This window comes from Copadichromis virginalis, linkage group LG13 (genome assembly GCF_057382275.1).
Source record: "Copadichromis virginalis isolate Kocher_CV1m ecotype Utaka linkage group LG13, C_Virginalis_male_GT1.1, whole genome shotgun sequence".
NCBI classification, from domain to species: Eukaryota; Metazoa; Chordata; class Actinopteri; order Cichliformes; family Cichlidae; genus Copadichromis; species Copadichromis virginalis.
Genome location: NC_140630.1, coordinates 11792516 through 11817216, shown reverse-complemented (window position 1 = coordinate 11817216; position 24701 = coordinate 11792516). Strand labels below are relative to the sequence as shown.

Sequence of the window (24701 nt, the reverse complement as noted above, 5' to 3'; positions counted from 1 at the left end):
GCACCATTTCTTCTAGATTTCAAAGTGCAATATTAGGATGTATGCTCATTTTATTCTTAGATTATAAAGTTTTGCTGTTTCCTTACCTTTGTATTCAGATAAAAGCCTTTAATACAACCTGAAATGTTTAATTTAATCTAATGCACGGTGGTTTAACTCTTCGCTGGGGCCTTTGTGGACATTAGGTAAATTTAGTGGTTTTCCTCTGGCATGCCTAACTCCAAAAGACAAAACATTATCACAGCCCACAATTTGAGAATAAGAATGAAAGGGAGTCAGAACTGCATTTAAGATGAATAAAAGTTAGAACAATAAGATTAATCTCTTCTCACATTTTCCTAAAAGCAACAGACAAAAAGCCCCACTGGATTAATTCATTTGATTTTGCCTAAAAGTGCAGGTATACGATATGAGAGAGCTAGAAAAAGCTTTGAGTTGGTAAAACCAGAAAAATGTTCTCTAAATGTCACTCAGTTTCAATGTGTGCAAATCAATAAACATGAATTAATGTGTTGCACTTTTGTGTTTTTTAAAGGTCAGTTTTTGTATCATCTTAGAGGCTGACAGCAGGTCTTCATGTGACATAAACCATAAAGAGCCAAATAAGTATGCTTTGTCTAGGGCAGTTATTGTCCTAGTAAGAAGTCATTGTGCCCCTAAAGGTACAATCAGGTACTTTATTTTCTGAGAGTGTGCTCACACAAACACAGTCATTGTGCGTTGAATGTGAGCCCCTCCTTTTCATGTATACACACCTGGATGGGCAGTGACTGGGGGCTGATTTTTCCTGTTTTGACTCAGCAGAATAAAAGCCTGGTAGCAGCCACACATGGCAAATAAAACTGTTCATCCAGTGATGTGCACCCCTGCAAAGATCAGCTGGCACCTGTGTGTGTGTGTGTGTGTGTGTGTGTGTGTGTGTGTGTGTGTGTGTGTGTGTGTGTGTGTGTGTGTGTGTGTGTGTGTGTGTGTGTGTATCTTTACTGCATGGTTACTCTATACCATGGGTCAGTGATATTCATAGTAAACCTCAGTCTTCGCCTACATTGCATGTTGTATTCTCAGGTCAGATGGTCCTCCCGTGGGCTCAGCCGCTGGTATATTTTTACTTATAAAGCTATTCTCAGTCTGCTTTCATCTTACCTGTGCTATTTCATGCAACGCAGCCCTGAATTTTTCTGCCTCACAGAGGTGCATATGAGAACAAAAATGTGAGAAGCAATCAGATCAAACAATGGACAGTCTTTAACGACTGAGCTCCCCTCTAAATATCCTATGTGTTGTCCAGTTTTTCCCGAAGTGTGAACACAGCAGCTAATGTTCGGGCACGTTCACCACTGGGAAGTGGGCAAACTGCTTTATATAGAAGGCTGTCTCACCTCAACCAAACAGAGTATTTCCAGGAGTCCAAAGGTGTTTGAATTGAACTACTTCCTGTTATGTGCCCTCTTTAGGTACATACAGTATGTCCCTAAAGGCCAAGAGGGACCTGGTGGAAAAGTTGCCTGCTGTTGAAAGCCAGGGAAAAATGGTAAGTGGATGCTTGGACATAGCATGTTTTAGATAAAGTATGCCTATTTCTTCCCTTGTGTTATCATAGTTTGCTCACGTCTTTGTGTGTATATTGTGTATTTTACCATAAAAACCAAATTGAGTCGAGTCGAGCTGAGCTGAGTAGGCACTAGTGGAAAAGGGAAATCTTTTCTCCAAAAGGAACATTGTTTGCAAAGTTGCATCTGAACAAACAACGAGACTGCTGGAACAATGTAGACCAAAGTGGAAGTGTTTGGTCATGATATACAGCAGCAGGTGTGTTAAAAACCAAACGCAGCGTGTCAGTTCAAAGGTCTCAGTGCAACTGTCAAGCACGGTGATGGGGGGGTGTAATGATTTTGGCTTGTTTTGTAGCCACAGGATCTGGACATCTTGCAGTCATTGAGTCGACCATGAAATCATCTCTCTACTAATGAATTCTAGAATCAAACATGAGACCATCTGCCTGACAGCTAAAGCTTGGCCAAAAACGGGTCATGCAATAGGACAATGATCCCAAGCGCAGCAGCAAAAGAAAAGAATGAAGGTGTTGCAATGACCCAGTCAAAGTGAAGACTTCAGACTTGATTGAAATGCTGCAGCAGGACCCTAAGAGAGGCCACAAATCTCAATCAACTGAAGCAACGTTATAGAGAAATGTGGGAAAAAATGTCTCTGCAATGATGTCAGACACTGATAAAGTCATATAGTAAACAGTGGAAGTTATTGCTGCTAAAAGTAGTTCTACAAGCTGTTGACTCATGTCGTGTACTTACCTTTTTCTTCATGGCATCTTGTGAAAATCTTTTTTGTGACTGTTCACAAATCAGGACCCTAAAATGTGTCTCCAAATAAAGATTGCTGTTTGGGTAAATTATTGTCAGATCAAATTCATTAAGTGATTTTATGCCGTGCTGAGTTTACAGTTACAGTATCAAACACTGAGCTTCAGATTAAGAAAAAAAAATTCCACCTATATCACTGTGTAAATATTGAAATAATATGCAAGCTTTTGGGCACATTCTTACCTTTTCTGCATCCAGTCAAAGTGAATTTATGATCCCCTTTGATCCTGCACAGTAGCCAAATAATTCCTCCTCCTATAAGGAACCGCCGAGCAGACGTTCAGAGAAGAAAAACCACTGCTGCTCAACCTTTTCCATGTTTTATACAGAAACAAAGGCAGATAAAGTGATGGAGTAAAACTCTACATCAACAAATGCTAATCACAAGGTGACACATGGGCGGCGAAATGTTGTGCTTTTCCAAAAATCTCTAAACACTGACTGAAGCTTCTGCTTGTGATCCCAGAGAGAGGGAGAAAGAGGAGTTAGAGAGGAATGTGGATATAAAAGAATGATATACAGTTGGGGTTTGGAGTTGAAAGATAATTAGAACAGCAGTGAAGGATTCTGCTGCTGATCCCAGAAAAAACACCTCCGCCAGCTGGGTTCAAAGTCCAGGAGGGAGAAAAGACAAGAGGAGGGGAAGACAGAGAGAGGGCCACAGGAAGGGAGAGATTTGGGGATCTAGCAGAAGAGTGGTGGAGCGCACCTTGTTGTGCCATCTGGGCCGACTCCCCCACTACAATCACACACACATATATCTCGTTCCCCTTCTCCTCCTCCTCCTCCCAGCCCATTAGGATGGAGGATTAAGGTGGTGGAAATTACAAGATGCAGCAGACAGGAGCGTACCTGGCAATACATTTAACTGTCCAGGGGAGGAAAATGAGAAGGTGAGAGAGGGGAGAAACCGAGGAAGGCTGCAAAGGAGGAGGAACAAATGAGATGGGTGGGGGGGGGAGATAATTAGGGAAAAAGAGGACAACACGCTCACATCAGGACTGCAGAAAAAAGAAACTTTCTTCATCGCACGCTCAGCCGACTCATCTTCAAAAGTGGCAGTGTGAGCAAGAGGGTGCCAAACAGATGCTGGTACAATTGCTGCCATGCCCCCCACTCCCTACAACCACCACCACCAACAACTCTGCTCCTCACCCATTCCATCCACCTAGCCAGCCAGGGGGGCGGGGGAGGTGGGGGACTACGGCTATGGATGGCGCCCATATGGCCGCAGCTGATGGGGGTGATTGTCGGTATTGTTCACTTTGTCAGCGATCCTGGGGATGCGGGAGAGAGCTAATGATAATGCAGAGTGCAGATGTGCTCCGGAGCAGCCCAGTCGTTAAGCAACAACAGCTTGTGTTTTGTGTGTGCGTGTGTGTGTGTGTGTGTGTGTGTGTGTGTGTGTGTGTGTGTGTGTGTGTGTGTGTGTGAGGAAAAAAGAGAGTTACAACCACAGCTGCTTGCCAGCCTGTCTGCCTTCTTGTGAAGACCTTCTGGAAAGCCCACTATATGAACACACACAACCTTACATGTCACGTTGACGCACACAGACACACACACACACACACACACACAGCTGTTTGGTTCTTTAATGTTGATCTGCACGTTTACTCATCCAAAATGTTTCCTGTGCACAACATACAGAGCTCGAGCTTTGAGGTGTTTTATAGAAATAAAATCTTTCCAAAGTGAGTTATTTTTGGACTTTTTTAAAGCGTGTTTGCTTTGTCCACTCACTGAAAAAGTGATGCATCGATGGCATTTGGACTGATACTGACCTGCATCCAGAAACAGCCGTGAATAAATCACAGCACAGTAAGTGCTGTGTCCTTATCGAAGGAACATAGTTCCTCCTTTTATTTTTGAGTATTTACTACTTTCTCTTGTTCTGTTTATTTCCTCACATTTCCATTTACCAGACATCACCATACTGGATTGATGATCTTTTCAGCCCCTTCCCTCAAGCCAATCAGTCTTTGGATGCTTTTCTTTGGATATGATTGCAATTCTGTCAGTCTCCAGAAGTCCCGAACTAAAGGTTTCCATCAACCACATGCTGGCTTTACTCCACTACAACCAACATCTGGACTCCAGGGGATCTTATGAAGATGTATCACGCATCAAACTGCCAAAATCCTTCTCTGCTGTAACCTCAAAAATATTCTTTAATACTACTGATCTCTGATTGAGCTGCCAGTTGTTGTTTTTGTTTTTTGTTTTTATAAAAAGTCAAGAGGACTACCAACTTAATTTTTAGTGACACAACACTCACTGGTCTTGTGCTGCTTTTCATAAAACACACTGGAATCTAAACTGGGGAAGTAAAAACTGCGGTCCAAGACAAATTTAGTGATCAGGTTGCATGCGACATTTCTTTGCATACTTGTTCCCATCATCACTCATCATTTGGTAAATGGTAAATGGTCTGTATTTGTATAGCGCTTTACTCAGTCCCTAAGGACCCCAAAGCGCTTTACACTACATTCAGTCATTCACCCATTCACACACACATTCACACACTGGCAATGCCAAGCTACATTGTAGCCACAGCTGCCCTGGGGCGCACTGACAGAGGCTTTGTGTGAACCAGTGTCTGTAAATAGTTTGCAGGGGTACACAAGTTAGTCCGTGGATTATTTCCTCATGTTGTTACACTATCCAATAAATTATATAAGCTTTGGTCTGAAGAAGCTTCTCAGATGAGAGGTGAAACGTCTTCAAGCAACTTAAAGAAGTCCAGACGCTTTTCTTTGCAAGCTCCTTTGACTACGTTGACCTGGATGACTGAGAACCTTCACAGACAAGCTTTGGTCTTGAATCTCTCCTGGTCATTTTAATGCAGAAGGTTCCGTTAACACCACTGTTAGCGACACTTCCTGACACATGGTGAAGGTTTAGGGTCAATTTTCAACATGATTAGGAAGAAAAACATACATACATCCAAGTCAGGAGGTAGTGTGGCTGGCAGATGGCACAATCACATGAATCACATCTTCAGTGTTTGAGGTCTGGGAGGGGATCATGGTTTGTTTTCAGTACATCCTTTCACATCCTAAAGCACACGTTAAAAGGCAAATTTCCCTTTTCAACCAGTCTTTTCCTTAGCTTCTTTAGCTATCCCAGTTATGCCTCCTATGAATGTGACAATACCAGCTGAGCATTTTTGCCCCTAAATTCATGACATCAATGTCCAGTGACTCCTATTGAACAATATTTGACTAATCTGCACATTAAAACCACTATGGTCCTAAGTATCAATATGTAAAGTCTTAGAAGTGAGAAGTGGTGGTGATAATGCACACTCATCCTCAGTTTTGGCCAAGCTTCAGCTTTTGGAGAGATAGCCTCATATTTGATTCTGAAATACGATTCAGAGGAGTTCATGGTTAACTCACTGACTGCAAGGTGCTCGGGTCCTGTGACTGCAAAACAAGCCCAAATCATTGCTCCTCTACCACCGTGTTTGACATTAGGTGTGAGGTGTTTGTGCTGATGAGCTGCGTTTGGTTTTCTCAAAACATGGTGCTCCATTTTCCCAACTTTGGTCTTTGTGAAGTTTTGTGGTTGCACCTCATTCATTTGTCTCTATTATCAAGTTTAGTGTTAGCCTTCAGCTTTCAGTGTCAGTTAACTGTCCTTTGGTTACTTCCTGTTTTACTTTGAAGATCTCTTGTGTCATGTTTGGTTTTACTTCCTGTAATTGTTTCCCTCCGTCCATTGTAATTGCATGTCTTGCCCTAATTCGTCTCACATGTGTTGCATTTCAAAAAAAAAATTTTTTTTCCCATTTTATCCTTTTCAGTTCATGTTTTTGCACCATGTGTTTCATTTATGTTCATGTGTTTTTGTCTTTCTGTGTTTTTATCACCCTCTCTCCACCACTCCAACAGCCGCATTCTGGTAGTAAAGTTTGCTGCCATCTCCCAAAAAAATCTGATTTCATATTTGGAAACCACTTATTTTATGCAATGAGATGACCTGACAATAAATTCTGTATTCATGATCATGAAGCTGAGGCAGGTGAATTCACCTGTGTTGGATTAGTTTGCACAGAAGCAGTGTAAGAACAAATCAAAGATGCATACACAAAGAAGGAAAACATCTCTTTTATAGCTCACTTTCACTCCTTTGGTTCTTTTCTGTTCTCCTCTCCTCCTTCTCTACTTCTTCCCTACCAACATACAGATGGTCCCAAGCTGCCTTCAATAATCCAATGCACAGCCATGCCAGTACACCCCAGGCTACACCCCTGATGCTACACTACTCACACACACATACACAGACAGTGCCAGTTCCCTAGGCAGGACCCCTGTCTCTCTAGCCCAGATTGGATCACTTTGGTTCAGCATGGAGCAGTAACACTGGGCCTTAGGGTTCTACATGGGCCTGCAGGGCCCCACGTTGGCCCCGACTACCTTGGGCTGCAATGGAAAAAAGCTCTGAGGCTTGGTTGTGTTATCTTTTGATGATTACTATTATTATTGCTACACAAGCTGGAGTGGCCACATGTTTTGTTTTGTTTTCTAATCAGTTTAAGCCTGTGCAGGCACTCGAGAGCTGACAAAGACAATAAAGATAGAGTGGTGGAAGAAAAGCAGTGAAGGAGAGATGAGCAAACACTGAAAAGGAACTTCTGAGGAGAAAAACAGAGGACTTTCCAGAGAGGACTGATAAAGTAGGAGAAGAGCGATGGTGATGGAAGGATGGAGGTAAATAAAGAAACAGGGGGGATGGAAAAGGAGGATGGATACGCAGAGGGAGGGATGGACAGAGTGTGGTGGATGGGGGAGGGATGGAAGAAGGGATGGAAGGAAGAATGTGACAGATGGGTCGTGCCTGGCCAGAGCTGGGAGGGTGCGGAGAGGTTGGCATCACAGGGTGAGAGAACACACACAAACACACACAATACACACACTAACTGCACGCATACACGCATGTGCGCTGTTTAACTCATCTCACGCACATTCTCTGCTGTCAGGAGTGTTTTCAATGTCTTTCCTCGTGTCAAGAAAACGTCGGCCATATGATAAATAGACAAATAAATGACGCAGCGGACATGTTTCGACATATTGCTTGCATAAATTTATTTTCTGCTCCTGCAATCAATTTCCCCGTTGGCAGGCTGAGATAATAGTTCAATATGTTGGGTCTAATTTATGCTTTCACATCAGAATTGCCCAAAGTTGTCTATGAAATCAAGATTATCTTAAGGCAGTAGGAGCAAAAGATTACACATTTAAGTTGCTGAAAACAGACGCAACAGATATGTGCTGTTTTATACCTTAAACAAAACCGGGCTTGTTTATGATTGATTTCAGTGGATAAAGTATGTTAAGAAAACTACAGAGATCTTTATCTGAATAGTAAGCAGAGTCAATATGTTTCAGTGTGTCTGTCCCTCCTTCGTGTAGCACGAAGAATAAATAATCCCAATACACTGTATAGTATTAGATATTATGTGCGCCGCATCAAAAGATGGCAGAAAGTGGATTCTTATTTTAATGCTAAGTGTTTAGAAAACTACTCATATATGATGTTACTTTGACAGTGCAACAAAACTTCATTGAAAGAAGTGTAATTTGATTATTTTTACCCTGTGCAACTTTGTGGCTTGTAACCTAGTTCATTCTCTATAGGAACACTTCTTTCTTCGATGGCTGTATTTGTGTTTAGCATGCCTCTCCTGTCTCAGTGATCTATGACAGACATCTAAATCATCAGTGTAATTAATTTATACAATTATTATGCAAAACCAGTTAGAATGAGGATGCAAGCTTCTGCAGCAGTAAATCTTTGTGTCTGTTAACCATTGGTGCACTGCAAAATGTAATGATTAGCAAGTGGAAAATTACAATAAAATCTTCCATCCGTCCATTCAAACATGCAACCAACCCACCCTATAATGTCAGAATATATATACATATATTTTCAGGGTCATAAATGACTTTACACAGCCGTCCATTATTCTCAAATAGCAGACAAATTCAATGTAGGTAACATTTTCACAGTTAAAAATATAAGCGCAGTGCATATATAGCTTTACATTAAATTCATTCAGTTCAATTCAGTTTTATTCATATAGCACCAAATCACAACAACGGTTGCCTCAAAGCCCTTAATATGTAAAGAGCCTACTCTAATAGAGTGAAAACCCCCAACAATCAAACCTATGACCAGCACATGGCGACAGTGGGAAGGAAAAACTCCCTTTTAACAGGAAGAAACCTTCAGCAGGGGTGGCCGCATGTTTTAGGGGTGGCTGTAGCTCAGGTAGCAGAGCGGATCAGCCACTAACCAGAAGGTCAGTGGTTCGATCCCAGGCTGCTCCAGTCTGCATGCCAAATATCCTTGGGCAAGATAATAACCCCATGTTGCTCTCCGATGCATCCATCGGAGTGTGAATGTGTATGAATGTTAAATACTTAGCACTTAAGCTTAGAAGTGCTGGTGTGATTGGGTGAATGAATTAGCTGTATAAAGCGTGCTCGGACAGAGTAGAAAAGCGCTATATAAGAACCAGTCCATTTACCATTCAGCAGAACCAGGCTCAGGGAGGGCAGCCATCTGCCTCATCTGATCTCCTGTTGGCCGTGTGTTTTAAAGTGAGTACATTATGTGTTAATATTTCTCTGTGTGAATGTGCAACATGAACATGTTCAAAAACATGAAGGAACAACGATGTTTAATAACGCATTTTTTTATTTAAATTATTGTTTAAATAACGTGCCTAGTTTCTCCTTTTTTAACCTTTACTAAGCTTGTTTTGTTGAATCTGTGTTTTGTTTTGTTTTTTCATTTTTTGCAGTCATCGAGTCAATAAACTGTTATCTTCTTATATAGGAGCTGTGAACGAACAATATTGTTGTATCTGTAACACTTAATATTTTTTTTAAACACAAGTATGGCTTATTGCATATACGTGATGCATCCATGTAAAGTGCTACCTTCTACCTTCCTCTTTGTTAGAATAGATTTCAGACTGAACCTGTGCTTTGTTTTGCTGTTTCCTCTTGTGTGAATATTTGGACAGGTGTGTTGTGTGTACGCTTCTCATAACAAAACTAAATCAACTTAGTCACTGCACATTTTGTTCGAATTCTATTGAACCACTGAGCTGAGATGGGCTGATGCCTTCTTTTGACAGCACGTCTCTGTAGCTTCAAACCCTAAACATTTAGCTATTATTATAAACTGACAGTTGGATGTGAGACACACACTGTGCCTTATTCCTACTGATTTGAAAATGTACCGCATCCTGACAGCGCTGAGACACATCAAACTGGACTGTGAGTTTTGGGATCTGCTAGATAAGAAGCTGCACACACAACTGCAGGGATTTACGCTATTACCCAGACTGCAGTTTGTCTCTTTTATCACGTCTCCACTGCGTTACAGCAGGAGGAAAGACACGACAGGGAGAATGAACTTGACTCTTCCGCAACACCGCCACAGCTGGCTAACTGCTGCTCGCTCGTCGCCCGTGTGTGTATGTGTGTGTTTATACATGTGTACAGCTCAGCAGGTACGTGCAGCAGATGTCCACAAACACACACACACACCCGGTAAAGTAACAGCGTTACCACAGAAGACAGCAGCAGCCCGACAGGCTGAGTTAGTGACACTAAAGGTCCTCTCCCTGCGTGACCTCATCAGGTCACCATGGCGGTGATAAAGTGCTGAGTTGCGCACATGTGTACCGGTGCCAGCAGTTCACAACAACACCCCGAACACACCCTGTTAATGCCCCTTATCTACCACACACACACTCGCGCACACACATGCACGCACAGCTGGGAGAGGATGGCAGAAGTGTGGAGGGTGATGAATGAAAGAGAAGCTTTCATTTCTGCCTGTGGGGCTTCATTGTTGCTTTAACCTTAAATCCAATTAATCTGGCTCTTTATCGCAAACGCCTCGTCTTCAAATAAGTCCTTGTGATTCAAAGATTTGTCTCTCCATCTCCTTCTCTCTCTTTCTCTCCTTTTTCATTACCATTCTGTCTCTGTTGAGAGTTCATGGCTGCTCTCCTTCCATACAAGAATTACACAAAGGACAAGTACTGTTTAATCCCATCGTAGCCCAGCCCTGAAGACATACCAGCTGGAGGCCTTTGTGTTTGTGCTTGTGCGTGTGTGTGTGTGTGTGCTAGATGACAGGTTATATAAACCTGTGTTACTAATGTGTGTTTCTTGCAAACGTGTGAAAATTGCTCATCAATAAGTCTCTTATGTGAGGTAGCTGTATGTGTGGAGGATGTGCATGGGGGTTGCCGTGGTTTTGGGGGGGGTTATGTGTAAGTGGTATTTGGGGCCCCTTCTCACAGAGACACACAGATATTCAAGTTCGAGTTGCATCGCCTTTTGTTTTCAGGAAGGCAGAGGAGGGGGACGAGAGTGCGGTGGGCGGCTGGATGGATGGATGGCTTGCTGGGACACTGTGCCCCCTGATTTTCCCAAAAATCCTCCCCCCTCACATCCACTACCTCCCCCATTTCAGCCACCCCACCCCAGCCAGTGTAGTGCCACTGTATTGTCTGCTGCAGGCAGGCCGCTTGTTGCTTGCCTTCTGTCCTGCTGTGCTGAGTGCCTGACAAAGGCGCTCTTTTAAATATGTAGACAATCCTAGATCACTTGCACACACACACACACACACACACACACACACACACACACACAAAGGTTTGTCCCAGCTTTCCTCTTTCGCTCCCTTGCCATCGGTTCTTCTGTGCTTCGACCTGTCCTGGGAATATTTCCTTTTTCATGGCAAATCAACAAGTCCCCGACATGAGAAGGAATACAGGAAGCTTTTCTCCCGTCATTGCGCTATAAGCTCTGAATGAATGCGTGAATAGCGTTGCCGTCTCGTCAAGGCTAAAAGCTTGAATCCTGTTTGTTATGGAGCTTTCGTTTTACTGTACATTTAAACAGATTCATTTTTATGCACAGGAAGAGAATCCATTTTTTTAATGGATTGAACATAAATACATGAATAATCTTTTTACACTGCTACACAAAGCAAAAACATAACAGTCTGGTATTTGCATGCTATGGAGTTTTAAGACGTAAACATCTGTCTCGAGCTGAGTTTTAGAAGTTCCAAAGTTAAAGAATCCTTTTTTTTCTCTGTTCAACCTGCAGATGTCATTTTAGAGACAAACCAAGACACAACAGCCAAACATCAGGACGTTTCCACATGTCCACATGACACTCTTCTCTTTATCTCTTCCTCCCTCCTCCCTCCCTTGGTACGAGAGTCCTCCCTGGCAGCTTGGCAGAGTCCGCTCCCTCACGCAAACCAGCAGAGTGCAGGGGCCCGGGCCCCAGACAGGAGCCCAAGCTGGTCTCAGCCTCCCAACATGTTGAGCTGGCCCGCCTTGGGCACAGCCAAATGGTTCTGCAGCTGCCCCTTTGTCCCCCCTTCCTTAAGTAAACAAAGGACAGAAACAAATTAATGACCTACATTCACAGCAAACCTCGCACGGCCTCCTCATACAGAGAGAGAGAGAGAGCGCGCAGTTGTCTACAAGCAGATGTTCACTTACAACGCTGCAGATTGCAATTAATGATCACCAAGTAGCGCAGGAGCAAAGGAGAGGGTTAATGTATTTTCTGCCTCTGAAGATTTAAAGAAGGTATCTCAAAGAGACTTTTTTACATTGTCTCGATATCTCAACTGAGAAAAAAAGGGTGTTTTTTCTTTTAAAATGAAATGTCTCCTACTGTTTTTTGACAAGTTTTATAATAAAATAAATATATTCCAAATAATGGCCAGCCACTGTGAGTAACCTCACCTAGTAAAATAGCTGCAAAGTTGAAATATTGAACTTTCCTTGAAGTGGACGCCACACTGAAATCTTTTTAACACTTCCAAGTTTCTTAAACTGACATTAGGCATTCATCAGACAGGGGACAATGTCATAAAGATTAGGAGTGAGCTTATCACGTGAGTGTGCATTGGGGGCTTATCGAAGTGGCCATCTGTGGCCTAATGAACGCTGCTCCTTGGCCTCCGAGTGCAGGGGCTTTTAATGCATCTGTAAGAGCCGGTTTACTGAGCAGCAAGACATTAGCTAAAGCTGATTTCTTTACTGGAAACCTGTGCCTGAGAACCTTTAGGAAGAGGCTGTGTGCGTGTGGTGCAGGGGATTGGATCTCAACAAGCTGCTGCACATTTTCTTCTCAAATGCAGCCTACACTTCAGCCAGTGCTGCAGATATATATCAGGAGCTGTGTGAGTACACACACAGCGAGTGTGCAGGCCACCACGCTGTGTCCAGGCACGGCTCGCTGTAGAGCTTCTCAGACACACACACACACACGTGCACAGCTTCCACCCACATGACAAGTCATTGCAGAGCAGGATGCCAAGACCTCCCAACTGGCCCTCATGCAACCTGTAACTCGTGAGCGCGCACACACAGAGTTAAATGTCGCTAATCTTCGTTATTTTAATGGCAGCGAGGAAACTGTGACTTTTATGAGTAAAGTTAAACACAAAAAAGAAAAAAGCTTCACACACACATGGGTTGAATTTCAAGATTCTTATAATTTATTGCAGTTTGCACACAATTTAAAAATGTCAACAACAGCACACCAAAAAATTACAAAACTAAACACAATTAGAATTTACTCCCCTTGAGAGAAAAAAAAATCAACCCAACTATGATTGTCAAAGCTAAAATGACTAAATCTGAAAAAAGGAACATAAAAGAAAAGCAAAGGAAAAAAATTGTAATCTCAACAGGGAGTAAATAGATCTCAATTGAAATCTGCTTGTCCCCCCCCCCCCCCCCCCCCCCCCCCAGACAGTGATTGTCCTTTTTCAAAACAGACTCAGTCATTTCATGCCCTCTCCCCACCCTCCAACCCTTCATGTTCTTTACCATAAACTGTCCATGACATTTGATTTTTTTTTTAAATTTTATTTATTTTTATACCTTACTTAAAAAAAACCCAACAAACCCCCCCCCCCCAATCTATCCCCTTTTGTTTTCAAGTAAGCACAGCAAAAAGATGGAGATGTCCAGTCGGGGTGGTTTACTTCACAGCGTCTTGAGTGGTTAACATCACTCCCGCCACTCCACCCCACACACTCACACTTTTAAAAATAAAATAACAGCCCGGACTACAGCAGTTTAAGGCGGTCAAGTAAAACCAGAGGAACAGAACGGGGAGGGAAAAAAATGAGAAAAAACCCCCAGCAGTAATGATGAAAACAACAGCAGGATGGAGGGAGCCCATATGCAGAGACGCTGCCAGTGAAGAAATAACATTTCGGGACAAAAATGAGACGATGTGGTGCAAACTGTCGCAATGTCACCCACACTGTTGCATTGGCAGAGCCTGTAGGTGCCACCAGATGACGGGGCGGCATGTACATATACCCCACCCACCACATGCACATCTGCGGGGACACACACACTAACACACACACACACATACATATTTGAGTGAGTGAGTGAGAGAGGGGGGGGGGGGGGTAATGTGGAGTGTCAGTATCTTTCTGAAAAATGTTTTTGGATTGTATAAACGCTCGACCAATTATTTTGAAATTTCAATAAAAACAAGAAAAAAAGAAGAAGAAACTGATGTAGCCCTGACCCAAACGCAACATTTACATACAAGAGTTTTCTAATCACATGATCAAAATAGATAAATTCAATAAATTCCAAGAATTTACACAAAATTTTCAACAGCCATTTCTCAATGCTTTACAGTATCAAATACATCACAGCATCAGAAATGTAATTTTATTTTTATTTTTTTTAAATAAAGGCATCTTTTCAGCAAAAAATCTGATTTCATGTCTTTAAGCTTAAAAAGGTGCATTCAGGCATGCCAATTCTCTCCCATCCATCTCAAAGTAAGGATTATGCTTTAAAAGGAAACACACAAACAGACACGCACGCACACACACACAGACGTGACATCCGCTGCACCTAATGTGAAATGCACACTGCACTGAGCTGAGTGAGTTTAACGGCCCCGCTCAGCTCAGCACAGCTCGGCTCAGCGTGAAGCAACAGTGTGGCAGAGATATCTGACCCTTCAACTTTCAGCAGGACAGCTCAGGTTCAGCCTCGCTCCTTCCTTACTCCCTCCCTCCGTATCCTTCACACTTCAGCCAAGCCACAATTTAATAAAAAATGTTTTAAAAAAACTGCACTCAACAGACCTGAAACGAGAGCCCAAATCTGCAGAAATAATTAAGAAATGGCTCGACCGCGTTTAGAACTGGTGAGGACGGACACAAAAGTTATAGCAGTAGAGACATTTAACGCCTGAGGAGGAGCAAGAGGAGGAAGTGCTGGGTGGACGTAGATCTTCAGTAGGTTAAATTGACTGGTGCTAACCGAGTCACACGCTCGTAAACACACACGCGCACGCACGCATTAACACACACACACACGCGTGCAGCAGAAAGATCAGTGCATATAGACACAGGCTTAAAATGCTTCATCATATCGCGTCAACATCCGACGGAAACACATTCGGTAACGTTCTTCTAGGATCCCAGCGAGTACAAAATATCCGACTTTTCACTGTCAAAAGTGTACGGTTCAAACATTCCCCCTCCCCGATGCAAAAACCACAACTTAAAGGTTTAAGACAAAATCAAAATTTCATGCATTTTTTTTTCCATAGTCGTGAGAATAATATTCAGTTTTTCAACAGACCGCACCCTGGATAGTATTCACAAAGAAAAGAAAAGAAAAAAAAAGGAAAGCCCGTTGTCAAATATTTGATCAATTACAATGTGTACAGTAATACAGCAAATTCACATTTTTTATTTTAAAATATACAGGTTTGGACGTCATGCAACAACAGCAGGTCCCATTACAAAAAAAGTAACAAAATAATAATAATAATAATCATTAATTTAAAAAAATGCAAAGAATTAAAGTTTTTAAACTATATCAGAACAATATACAACAACCTTAAATTAAATAACTTTTCAACAAGAGATGTTTTAAAGACTGCCAGCTAGATTTAAGAAAAAAATTCTATCGATAACAATAATAATTAATAATTATTTGTAAAGGTCTTTTCATTTTTAGAAAATACTTCAAATTGACTGGAAGTGAAAAAAGGAGGCTGTGCATTGCATGAGTGCCATCAGTTTATCTGTCAGTCAGTCAGCTTTCCCCTGAACACACAACACCAAAGAGCTTAACAAGAGAAGCGGGGAGCGCTTCGCCAACGACACCTCCGTGCCAGTAGAAAATAAAATCAATACACACAAAACACACTCATACACACTCACGCACGTTAGGTGAAATTTTTGCCAGAGTAGTGCAGTACCACACACACACACACACTCGCGTGTGCGCACGCTAATTCAAACTGTGTGTTTGGTGGCGTCGACTTGTGGTGATCACAGTACCCGTTTAGTGTATTGTAATGCTTTTTCACTTCAGTGTGTTCGACCTGAACTCCTGCAGTGGTGTTTTGCTGTCTGTGGAACTGGGACCGATACGCTGGCCAGCATCGGAGCGTTGTGTCTGGGATGAAACACAAACAGAGTGAAATCTCTTCAAAAAGGCGAGACTTTCTCACTGGGACCCGTGTCCAGAGACGCAATTAAAACCACCAACAGGAGAGAACTTGCGCGAAATAAAAATGAGGATTCAGAATAAAATAGAATAAAACAAAAATTACCCCAAATAGGAACAAAAAGAAAAGAAAAACAACTCAGTAGTAACATTTTCATGTGCTATTAAAGTGCTATTGAATGAGATGTTGCAACAAACAAGAACGTGACTCACTTAAACCCCGAATATCAAACTCTCCCGCCTCCCTCTAACCTCCCCACGCCTCTCTGCCTTTCTTTCACTCTCCGTCTTTTTCCCTTTACCAAACCTAGAAGTCTGTTTCTACTTCCACAGTTCCTGGGAGCTGTCCTCGATCGCCCAATCCCTGACATTTGGGAGCGCCAGAGGTTCGCTCTTCACTGACAGCGAGTTGACCAGTTCGCAATGGAACTTGCGGATGTGTCGGTAGAGGTCCCCGGATTGCGTGAAGCGCCGCTCGCACCACTTGCAAGCATGAGGCTTCTCACGCGTGTGCACCACTGCGTGGCGGCTGAGGTTGTGTGAGTACTGGAAGCTCTTGCCGCAGGTGGTGCAGGTGTAGGGTTTTTCACCGGAGTGTGTCCGCTCGTGGCGCTTCAGCGTGTACATGCAGGAGAAGGTCTTGCTGCAGATGTTGCAGGTGGGCACGTTGACGTCTCCGGCGGGCTTGGCGCGGATGCCCTCCTGCTCCCTGAAGTGGGAGCTGAGGTGAAGCTGGAGGATGTGGGGTGAGGGGAAAACCTTGTTACACAGCGGGCACATGAAGATCTGTGTGTGTTGAGCCGACAGCATGTTGGAGACGTAAGGCAGCAGCGAGCTATCCATGCTGGCCGCCTCAGCCTGAGCGCGCTCGTTTTCGCCCCCCAGGATGTCCTCATCGTCTGCTGTGGCTGGAGGCTTCTCCTCCCGCTCCAGCTCTGAGGCCAGGGAGGCTTCTCGCAGAGCAGACAGGTGTGCTTCCAGGCCGAGCCTCCGCTGGGCCGACAAGGGCCCTCCGACCCCGTGGTGGGCCAGGCCCCCATTGGTGTTAGGAACCGTGGCCTTGGTGAGGCCGCTATGCTCCATGTCATAGTCCCCACCTCCCAGTTCCTCTTCCTCATCTGAAGCCACGCCCCTTTCTACCTTTACCCTAACAGCCAATGGGCTTTGGAGGCTGTCTGGTGTAGCTGCTCCGCTGAAAAAGGATTGGTGGTGGTTAGTGTGGTTGCTACCTGCAATTGGCTTGACTGACAGGTCCAGGACGCAGTCAGCTGCATCATTTGACACCCTCCTACCCCTGTGGCCCCCACGAGAGCTCACGGAGCGGTGGGACCTCTGGGAGAGAGATCCAGTGGAGCTGGTGGGGCTGCCGGCCGGAGAAAGGAGCTTTCCTCCCTCTCCCAGGCCTTCCCCTGCTTGCGTCTCCGTCTCACCCTGCCCTGGACTGGTTGTAGCCATAGCTGGTGTCCCTGGTCTGTCTGCAGACGGCAGCCTCAGCCACAGCGGCCCTCCCTCTGCCTTTCCCTCCTCCTCTTCATCGCTGTGCAGCAGGTCGGCAGTAGCAGGCCGGCCTGTGGAACTGTCTGATAGACTATCGGCTTTATCAGAGCAGCTGGACCCACCGTCATCCTCTCTGCGCGTGCTGTCTGCCTCCGCTGTGGCCTTCTGCTTCAAACGTTTCTTACACACCTTGACAATGTCATACATGTGCAAGTAGCTGGCTGCTGCCAGCACATCCTCCACGGGAAGGTCCTGGAACTGCAGTTTGCCCTCATACATGAACTCCAGGAGCAGGGAAAAGGCCGGAGCTGTGACAATGTCACTGTTGAGGTGCACCACGTCTCTCTTGTCCAGCTGGTCCTTGTAGAAAAGGTGAAAGTACATGCTGCAGGAGGCCAACACAGCACGATGGGCACGGAACTGGGCATCGCCCACCAGCACCGTGGAGTCACACAGGAAGCCCTGATGCCGCTGTTCGCTCAGACACTGGAGTAAATGTCTGCTGTGGTCTGGGAACTCCATCCTGCCGTCCTCATAACCTGAAGCCACACACACAGACACAGCGTCAAAGTTAATTACATCTCGTAAAGTATCAAAGATGTCTTTCATTTTAAACCTACAGTTTTTATTTTTTGTTATTTTAATGATTTCATTTAGGGGGTGTAATTAAAAAAAACAACCTTTCCATGAGCATAAATATGCAAAATATAAAGAATTAAAAGGTAAACAAGAGGCAACCAAGATTACATGAAATGAGGAGCAATAGAAAACTATGGAATCTAAAAAGGTGGAAAACAAGTTAAAAACGTAAGCTAAATAGAGAGACCATGATTTAGTTTTTATCACCACTAAGACGTTTCTTTTAACGCCACAATTTCTGTGAACAAAATTTGTATTAAATCTGGTAAAAAACACAAAAAGATTAAAAATTAAGAGACACAAGGACAGAGAGAATCAGTAAAAAAACATATCTGATATAACGACGGTGACAACAAAACAAGAAAAAGACAAGAAAACACGAAAGGCACAAACAGGAAGAGTAACACATGAAATAATAATTTTAAAACACATAAAAAGTTAACTAAAATAAGCCATGACCTACACACAACCCGGATTTTTTTACTCCTCATCCCAACATCGACAGAAACAATTCTCGTAAAGTCGTGCACACATTCCTTCATACATCAAACCAAATGTTCATTTTCTGCTCCAATTACTTGCTTAATTTAAAATAAATAAAAAGTAGACAAGAAAAATAGAAAGAAAATACAATTTATGGTTTCATTTAAGAAAAACCACTAACTCAGTTTTGTACCAAGACAAAGACTCAATCTCAGGTAAACCACCAGCGACCGATTCTTCTACTCGGTCTCTCCGCTCTCACTCTCTGTATCTCTCCAACTCCTCTGCCTGCACTCCTGGATTGTCGCTGCTCCTACGCTGGTTATTTTTATTAACCCACTTTGGCCTGGCCTGGCACAGCCCTTTTAGGTAACCGGCTTTCAGCTGCACACGCTGTCCTCACATATAAAACACAACACACACACACTTAGTACCAGCCTACCTACCAACCACCTCCACAGGCTAAGTCGAGCAGCAAAACTGGCCAATTGAAACAGCACTGTCAAAAACAAAACAGCTTGTCCCTTGTTTAACCTGCGAGCTTCGGCTTTAGGTGTGAGATTAGACATGGAGGGAAAAAAAGGGAGGAAATTTGCATCAATGCTCTGCAGGTGTTCTTAGAGAAGATTTGCTGGAAATTATCGAATTAATAAAATTAATTACCAACTAATTGTGCAAAAAACCTTTGATTCCAGAAGACAATAAGAAAAAAGAAATGTGTAAAAGGTCCCACCTGTTAGCCAAGTCGATTTGTCCTGCCTGAGAAAATACATTGGTCCCGCTCTGCACTGTGTTAACCAAAGCAGTTAAATCACCTCATTTGAATGAAGCTAAACCAAGAATGTCAGTGTGTTAGACTGTGTGTGCGTCCGTGTGATGTGCATGTGTGTGTGTGCTCGCCCTCCGGCTTGTTCAGACTGCTTTTAATGAGGGGGACTTACAGGGACAAGGGTGTACCACCTCCCACCTCCCCCCCACCCCACTGTCCAGCCAAACCCCTCTACCACCTCCTCCTTCCACACACACACACACTCGCACACACATATAAACCAGCCGTCACTCATGCACTCCTTTCCATCTGAATCTTACAAGAAAAACCCCGCACATCCGCCCCATAGTAGAAACTGCCCTCTTCCTCAACCCCCTCCACCCACCACCACCCAGAAGAGAAGATTTACAATACAATCACTGTAAGTGCCCTGCTCGTCACAGCATCAATCCTAATCCTTAAAGATGGCTAAAAATAAAGACGACGGTGGCGACGGTGGGGAGGGAGCCGCCGGCGGAGACTCAGGAGGGCAGCAGCCCAGTCACCCAGCCCACCCGGCCCCGGCCAGCCAGCTCAGGCAGGGGTCTGAGAGAGACACACACAGAGGGGCAGGCAGGGAGGGAGAGGGTGAGGGAGAGGCTGGGACGGCCGAGGAGGGAGGCTTACCCACATCTGATCCAGCTGACGGGGGCCATATGGCAGCTGCTAGCCAGATAAAGAGATTAAGACTAGGAGGGAGTGCGATTACAGCTGTCTAGCCAATTCAGGCAGCTCAAATCTGCAACTTCTAAATTAGTCTCCTCTACTCCAGCCGACAGGAGGGGGAAAATGGGTAGAGCGCACCGCACATGCTTTCAAGTAATTTTTACAGCGAGCTAGAATTAACAGGAAAAAAGTAAAGTAGATAATACAGATTAAATAACTGCTCAGTTTATTCTAGGGTTTTTTAAGCCTATTTATTAGCTAAAATGTGTGTTTATTGTCTTCTCTTAAAATGTCTAAATACTATATTTCAAAGGAGACTTACTTTTATGATTTATGATCACGATTAAACTGCAAAAAACTACACTTCCCTTTCAATTAACAAGTGTCCCGACAAAACGTCTGACAGCTCAAACAGGAAGCAGCAGCTTAAGTTTTAAATGCACCCCTCTCGACTGCAAGCTAAAAACAAGCAGACTGCTCCCGGGCTGCAATTACCCCTCAGACAGGCAGCACCGGCTACCTTTGCCGTTTACTTCTGAAGCACTCGCCAGCAGTTTCACGCAGTTCTCACACTGGTTTGACACACCGGAGATCCCCCACAACAAAACAAAACTCCACCATCCCGGACTCTCCTACTGTAAACACACGCACGCACACACATACACACACAAAACGATACCTGCAGCAGTATGCATCAACTTGATTAACTCCACTGTAGCAGAATAGCCGGGCTCTCTGGCTGGGAATGGCTGTGTATCGCCCTCTCCCTCTCTCTCTTTCTTTCTTGCTCTTTCTCTTGCTCGCTCGCTCTCTCTGAATCAATGAGTGGGTAGAAGAGGAGAGAAGAAGAAGAGGGAGGCAGGCAGGCAGGCAGGCAAGCAAAAAAAAAAAAAACACGCTGTTCAAACTGCGAGGGACAGATGCAAAGTGGAGGAGATGTTGGAGGGGGAACGAGATACCACCTCCCTCCTCCTCCTCTTCCTCCTCCTCCTCCTAACTGGCGCTGATCAGCAGCCACAAACACACACACACACAGCGTGCGCACACTGCACACACACACGCACAGCACTGACTCTCCCAGGCTGCCGCTGAGACTCACAATAAAGGACTGGGGAGGGGTGGAGGCAGTGGAGGGATGGAGGAGGAGGAGGTGGGGTGGATGGCAGCCTGTCAGCTGCTCTGACATCATCCTCAGATGGAGATGCTACCTCCAGCTGTGCTCTTTCTACAGCCATATGCTGCCTCCTCTACACTCCTGCCACCAGACTCCTCTTTCATTCTACCAACACCGCACAACTTTGTCTCTCTTCTCCCCCTCCTTTTTTTCTCTCTCTGGGAAATAAAACACAAGTCGGCTAAAATATTCTGGGATTTGGTGTTTGGAGTTTACACATCAAAATCACTAAGCTGCAACTGCCACCAAAACTATTAAGGAAATGCAAAGTTAACGCACTAAAAAACACACATACACACACACAAACAACTTTTCTTTTACCTGGTGTCTAAAATCATTTGAAATGCACTTCTCTGTCCTTCTCCTTCTGTCTTTTTCTCCTTCCAGTTACCATAAACAAAAGCCAACACGGCACATTTGCAACTGACAGACGCACGCAGCTGATATTGTTTTCCACTCTTTTACGGTTCAGCGCCGCTACCTCGTCTTGTATTCACTCATTCATCCGCTCATCCATCCATCCATCCATATATCCATGTATCCAGCAACCACCACCCCCTACACACCACCACCACCACTGCCCGGACCCTTCGAACGACTCACTGGGTGACAAAAATGAGCCGAAAGAGTCCAGTGAGGGCAAAACAAAAGGTGTGCAGGGTGTTTAATAGCCGGGGAGAAACTTATTACACTTATTATAACGGCTGTATTTCGCTTTCGTTTTGGGCAAACTTTCTGTAACGTTTACAACTCTGCAACTTTTATTTTCTATTTTATTTTGGCTGTAAATAAAGTTGTGTTTTTTTTTTTAAATAAAATAATAGCAACACCGCCCACTGAGTTTCCACAATAAAATGTGATCACAGCTGCACACAAATGTGGAAATAAATTACATTTATATTATTTTTTCTTTGTTTCATAATCACCCATTTCAACATTTTGTAAGTTAATTAGAAATATTTGCCGTGTAATCTCCTGTAATGAAAAATTTCACTGTGTCAATAAAACAGAAATAAAGTGCGGGAAACATCACATTAATCAACTTAAACTTCTAATTAACTTCACCACCGGAGTTCTTTTAATTACACGGTTTGGAAGTCGCTTTAAAAAAAATCAATTTCACCTCACTTTGACGCGTTTTTATCACCTCTAAAGTGCTATCAAATTTAGGAGAAAGTCTGCTGGAGTTTGTTTTAATTTAAGACTCAATTTTCAAGCTGCCTGCCCACGACGGTCCGGAGAAAAAATTAGCATAAAAGTCCAACTCCTGCTACCGCTTACAGGCTGTTCAGAGACAAGTCTCCGAGCGAGAAAAGGAGTATTGTAATTAATTTCTTACCAGAAGACACAACAAACACAGAAAAACAGGGAGAGACACACACGGAGACACACTGACCCACGCAGCTAGCTATAGCCCGATCGCGGCTAACAAAAGTAAGGCGGACGGGCTGCAATATTGAGCTATTTACAGTTGTTCGGGAGGCCCAGGTGCTATGACAACAGCCCCTAAAACACCGCGGAGAGACGGCTAACATAGCAACTATTAGTGCGTGGAGACAACACAGTCATGCTAAGGAAGGTTTAGCTACTTTTTCCCCTCCGTAACCCACCCTCTCTCTCTCTCTCCTGAGCCTCCTTTAATCGGACTCCGGTATTAGAAGCAGCACTTACAGACAAGAAGGTCCACCGTCTTCCCCGCTTCCTCCGTCAAAATCCCCTCTTTTTTCCTTCGGAGACAAAACTAGATTGACTTTGGACTAATTTCCATAACAGGCTGCCGAGGCGAGCAGGCGCAGGGACGGGGAGTCTAGCACTCTGCGGCGGCCAGATGTTTCCGAGCTGTTGCTGCTCAACTCGGGCTGGGGAAGGAGGCGAGTTGACTGGCACGGCACGGAAGCCAATGGTGCCGGCGAGGAGGAAAGTGAAGGCAAATTGGAAGCGGCCCTCTGACAGAGGAGAGGGAGGGATATGTCTTCTTCTCCCGTCGGCGTAGGTTGACACCAGGCAACAACAACAGCAGCAGCAGCAGCACACACACAGTGAGAAGGCAGGAAACAAGAAGCTGGGCCAAACCAACTGGTTCTGCGAGTCAGTGAGGCGGACTGGCGCAGCGGAGAGCGAGGGAGAGTGGAGAGCGGCGCAGTGCGCTCTGGGTACTGTAGTCAAACCTGGAGCGAGAGGTGTCGTGGGGGGGGGGGTAGGAGGCAGGGAGGGAGGGAGGCTAAGGGGGTGGAGCTGATATGAGCAGGTGCACCACCTTGACAGGAAGTAAAAACATGTGGTTGGGTTTTCCAGTGGTGCTGGATAATGCTTAAGACACAGGCATAAAGCCAGCTGCACCACTTCCAGAGGTGGACATGTATTATGTATGATGACCAGATGAAGATGTGATAAACTATTTATACTGCGTAGTAGTTGTAAGCAAATGCGAGCATTTATATTAGTGTGTTTGTTAATGCACCGCTGATAAACATTTTCAAGTGTTACAAACAATTTATTACGTATTTACGTAGTTGATAGATAATTAGGAAGATGTAAAGTCAACAAACCTACCTTGCTCACTTACCTTACTTCATTTTAATGCCACCTCATTTTAAAAGTGTGTGCTGTCCATCCAGTTAAAAATAAAAAATTTTGTTCAATCAATAAAAAAAGTTTTCTTTGCCCGATGAAGGGATGCGGAGAAGTTCATCTACTAGTCAGATAAGTGTCCTTGGGCAAGATACTCCACTCCAAGTGATGGATAGAAAAATACTGTATGGTGTGTGTGAATGGGTGATTGCAGCTTGTAGTAAAAAGTAAAGAGGTTGTGTGTCTGCTTCAGAGTTTGTTTCTTCAACACAGTTAACCTTGATCCCTCAGATAGATAGATAGACAGATAGACACAGTTTAACTTTCACTTTTTCATAATGCACCTTTGGACAAAAACATGCCCCCATCCCTATAAAGGAAGTGATGTTGGCATCCCCTTGTTAATGTTGCCTGTATGTTTTATTTGGCCCCCAAGCCAAAACGCCTTGGTCAAACCATGAAGGTATTTTGTGTGCCTCAGTGGCTGCAAAGAGGCGCCTACCTGCTAATATATACCAAACCTGTTTTGACTTGCCGAGGTAGGAAAAGAACAAAGTGTTAATGATGGCTCAGCTGGCCTGTAGGTGCATCAGAAAGCCATGGCAGTAGATCAGAATCCACAAAATTGAGAATACAGCTATTGATAATACCGCTGTCATTTCCCTATAAAGTGTCTCCTGTGGCAAATCCTCAAACCTTTTCCAGGTGTGGCTCTGATGCAGTAGTAGTATGTGGGTTTTATTCAAAACATTTCAGAGCCCATGTTCATTATAATGCATCTGAGACATGTTATCAGGCCTGGTCTTATTTGTTAGAAGGAACAATCTACGCTTTACTACTTTCATAATAATATCAAAATTGCAGTGTATAACTAGGGTGATTCTTCAAAGCACAAAGAATAAAACTGATTAACATTTTATCTGCAGTTAA

The 24701-nt window shown here is 44.0% G+C and overlaps 1 protein-coding gene across 6 annotated transcripts; it reads right to left on the bottom strand.

Moving 5' to 3' along the window:
* Nucleotides 1-15140: 15140 nt before the first annotated feature.
* On the bottom strand, nt 15141-23221 carry zbtb18 (zinc finger and BTB domain containing 18). Of its 6 annotated transcripts, XM_085477300.1 has the most exons (3): nt 22872-23221; nt 20706-20839; nt 15141-17969 (listed from the first exon to the last, which is right to left on the bottom strand). In XM_085477300.1, exons 2-3 carry the CDS (start codon nt 20719-20721, stop codon nt 16255-16257), a joined length of 1731 nt encoding a protein of 576 aa, XP_085333426.1. In that variant the 5' UTR covers nt 20722-20839; nt 22872-23221; the 3' UTR covers nt 15141-16254. The 6 variants fall into 6 exon arrangements, with proteins under 6 accessions (XP_085333426.1, XP_085333427.1, XP_085333424.1 ...); XM_085477301.1 differs by lacking the exon at nt 20706-20839; XM_085477298.1 differs by lacking the exons at nt 20706-20839; nt 22872-23221 and adding an exon at nt 22597-22680.
* Between the last annotated feature and the right edge of the window lie 1480 nt (nt 23222-24701).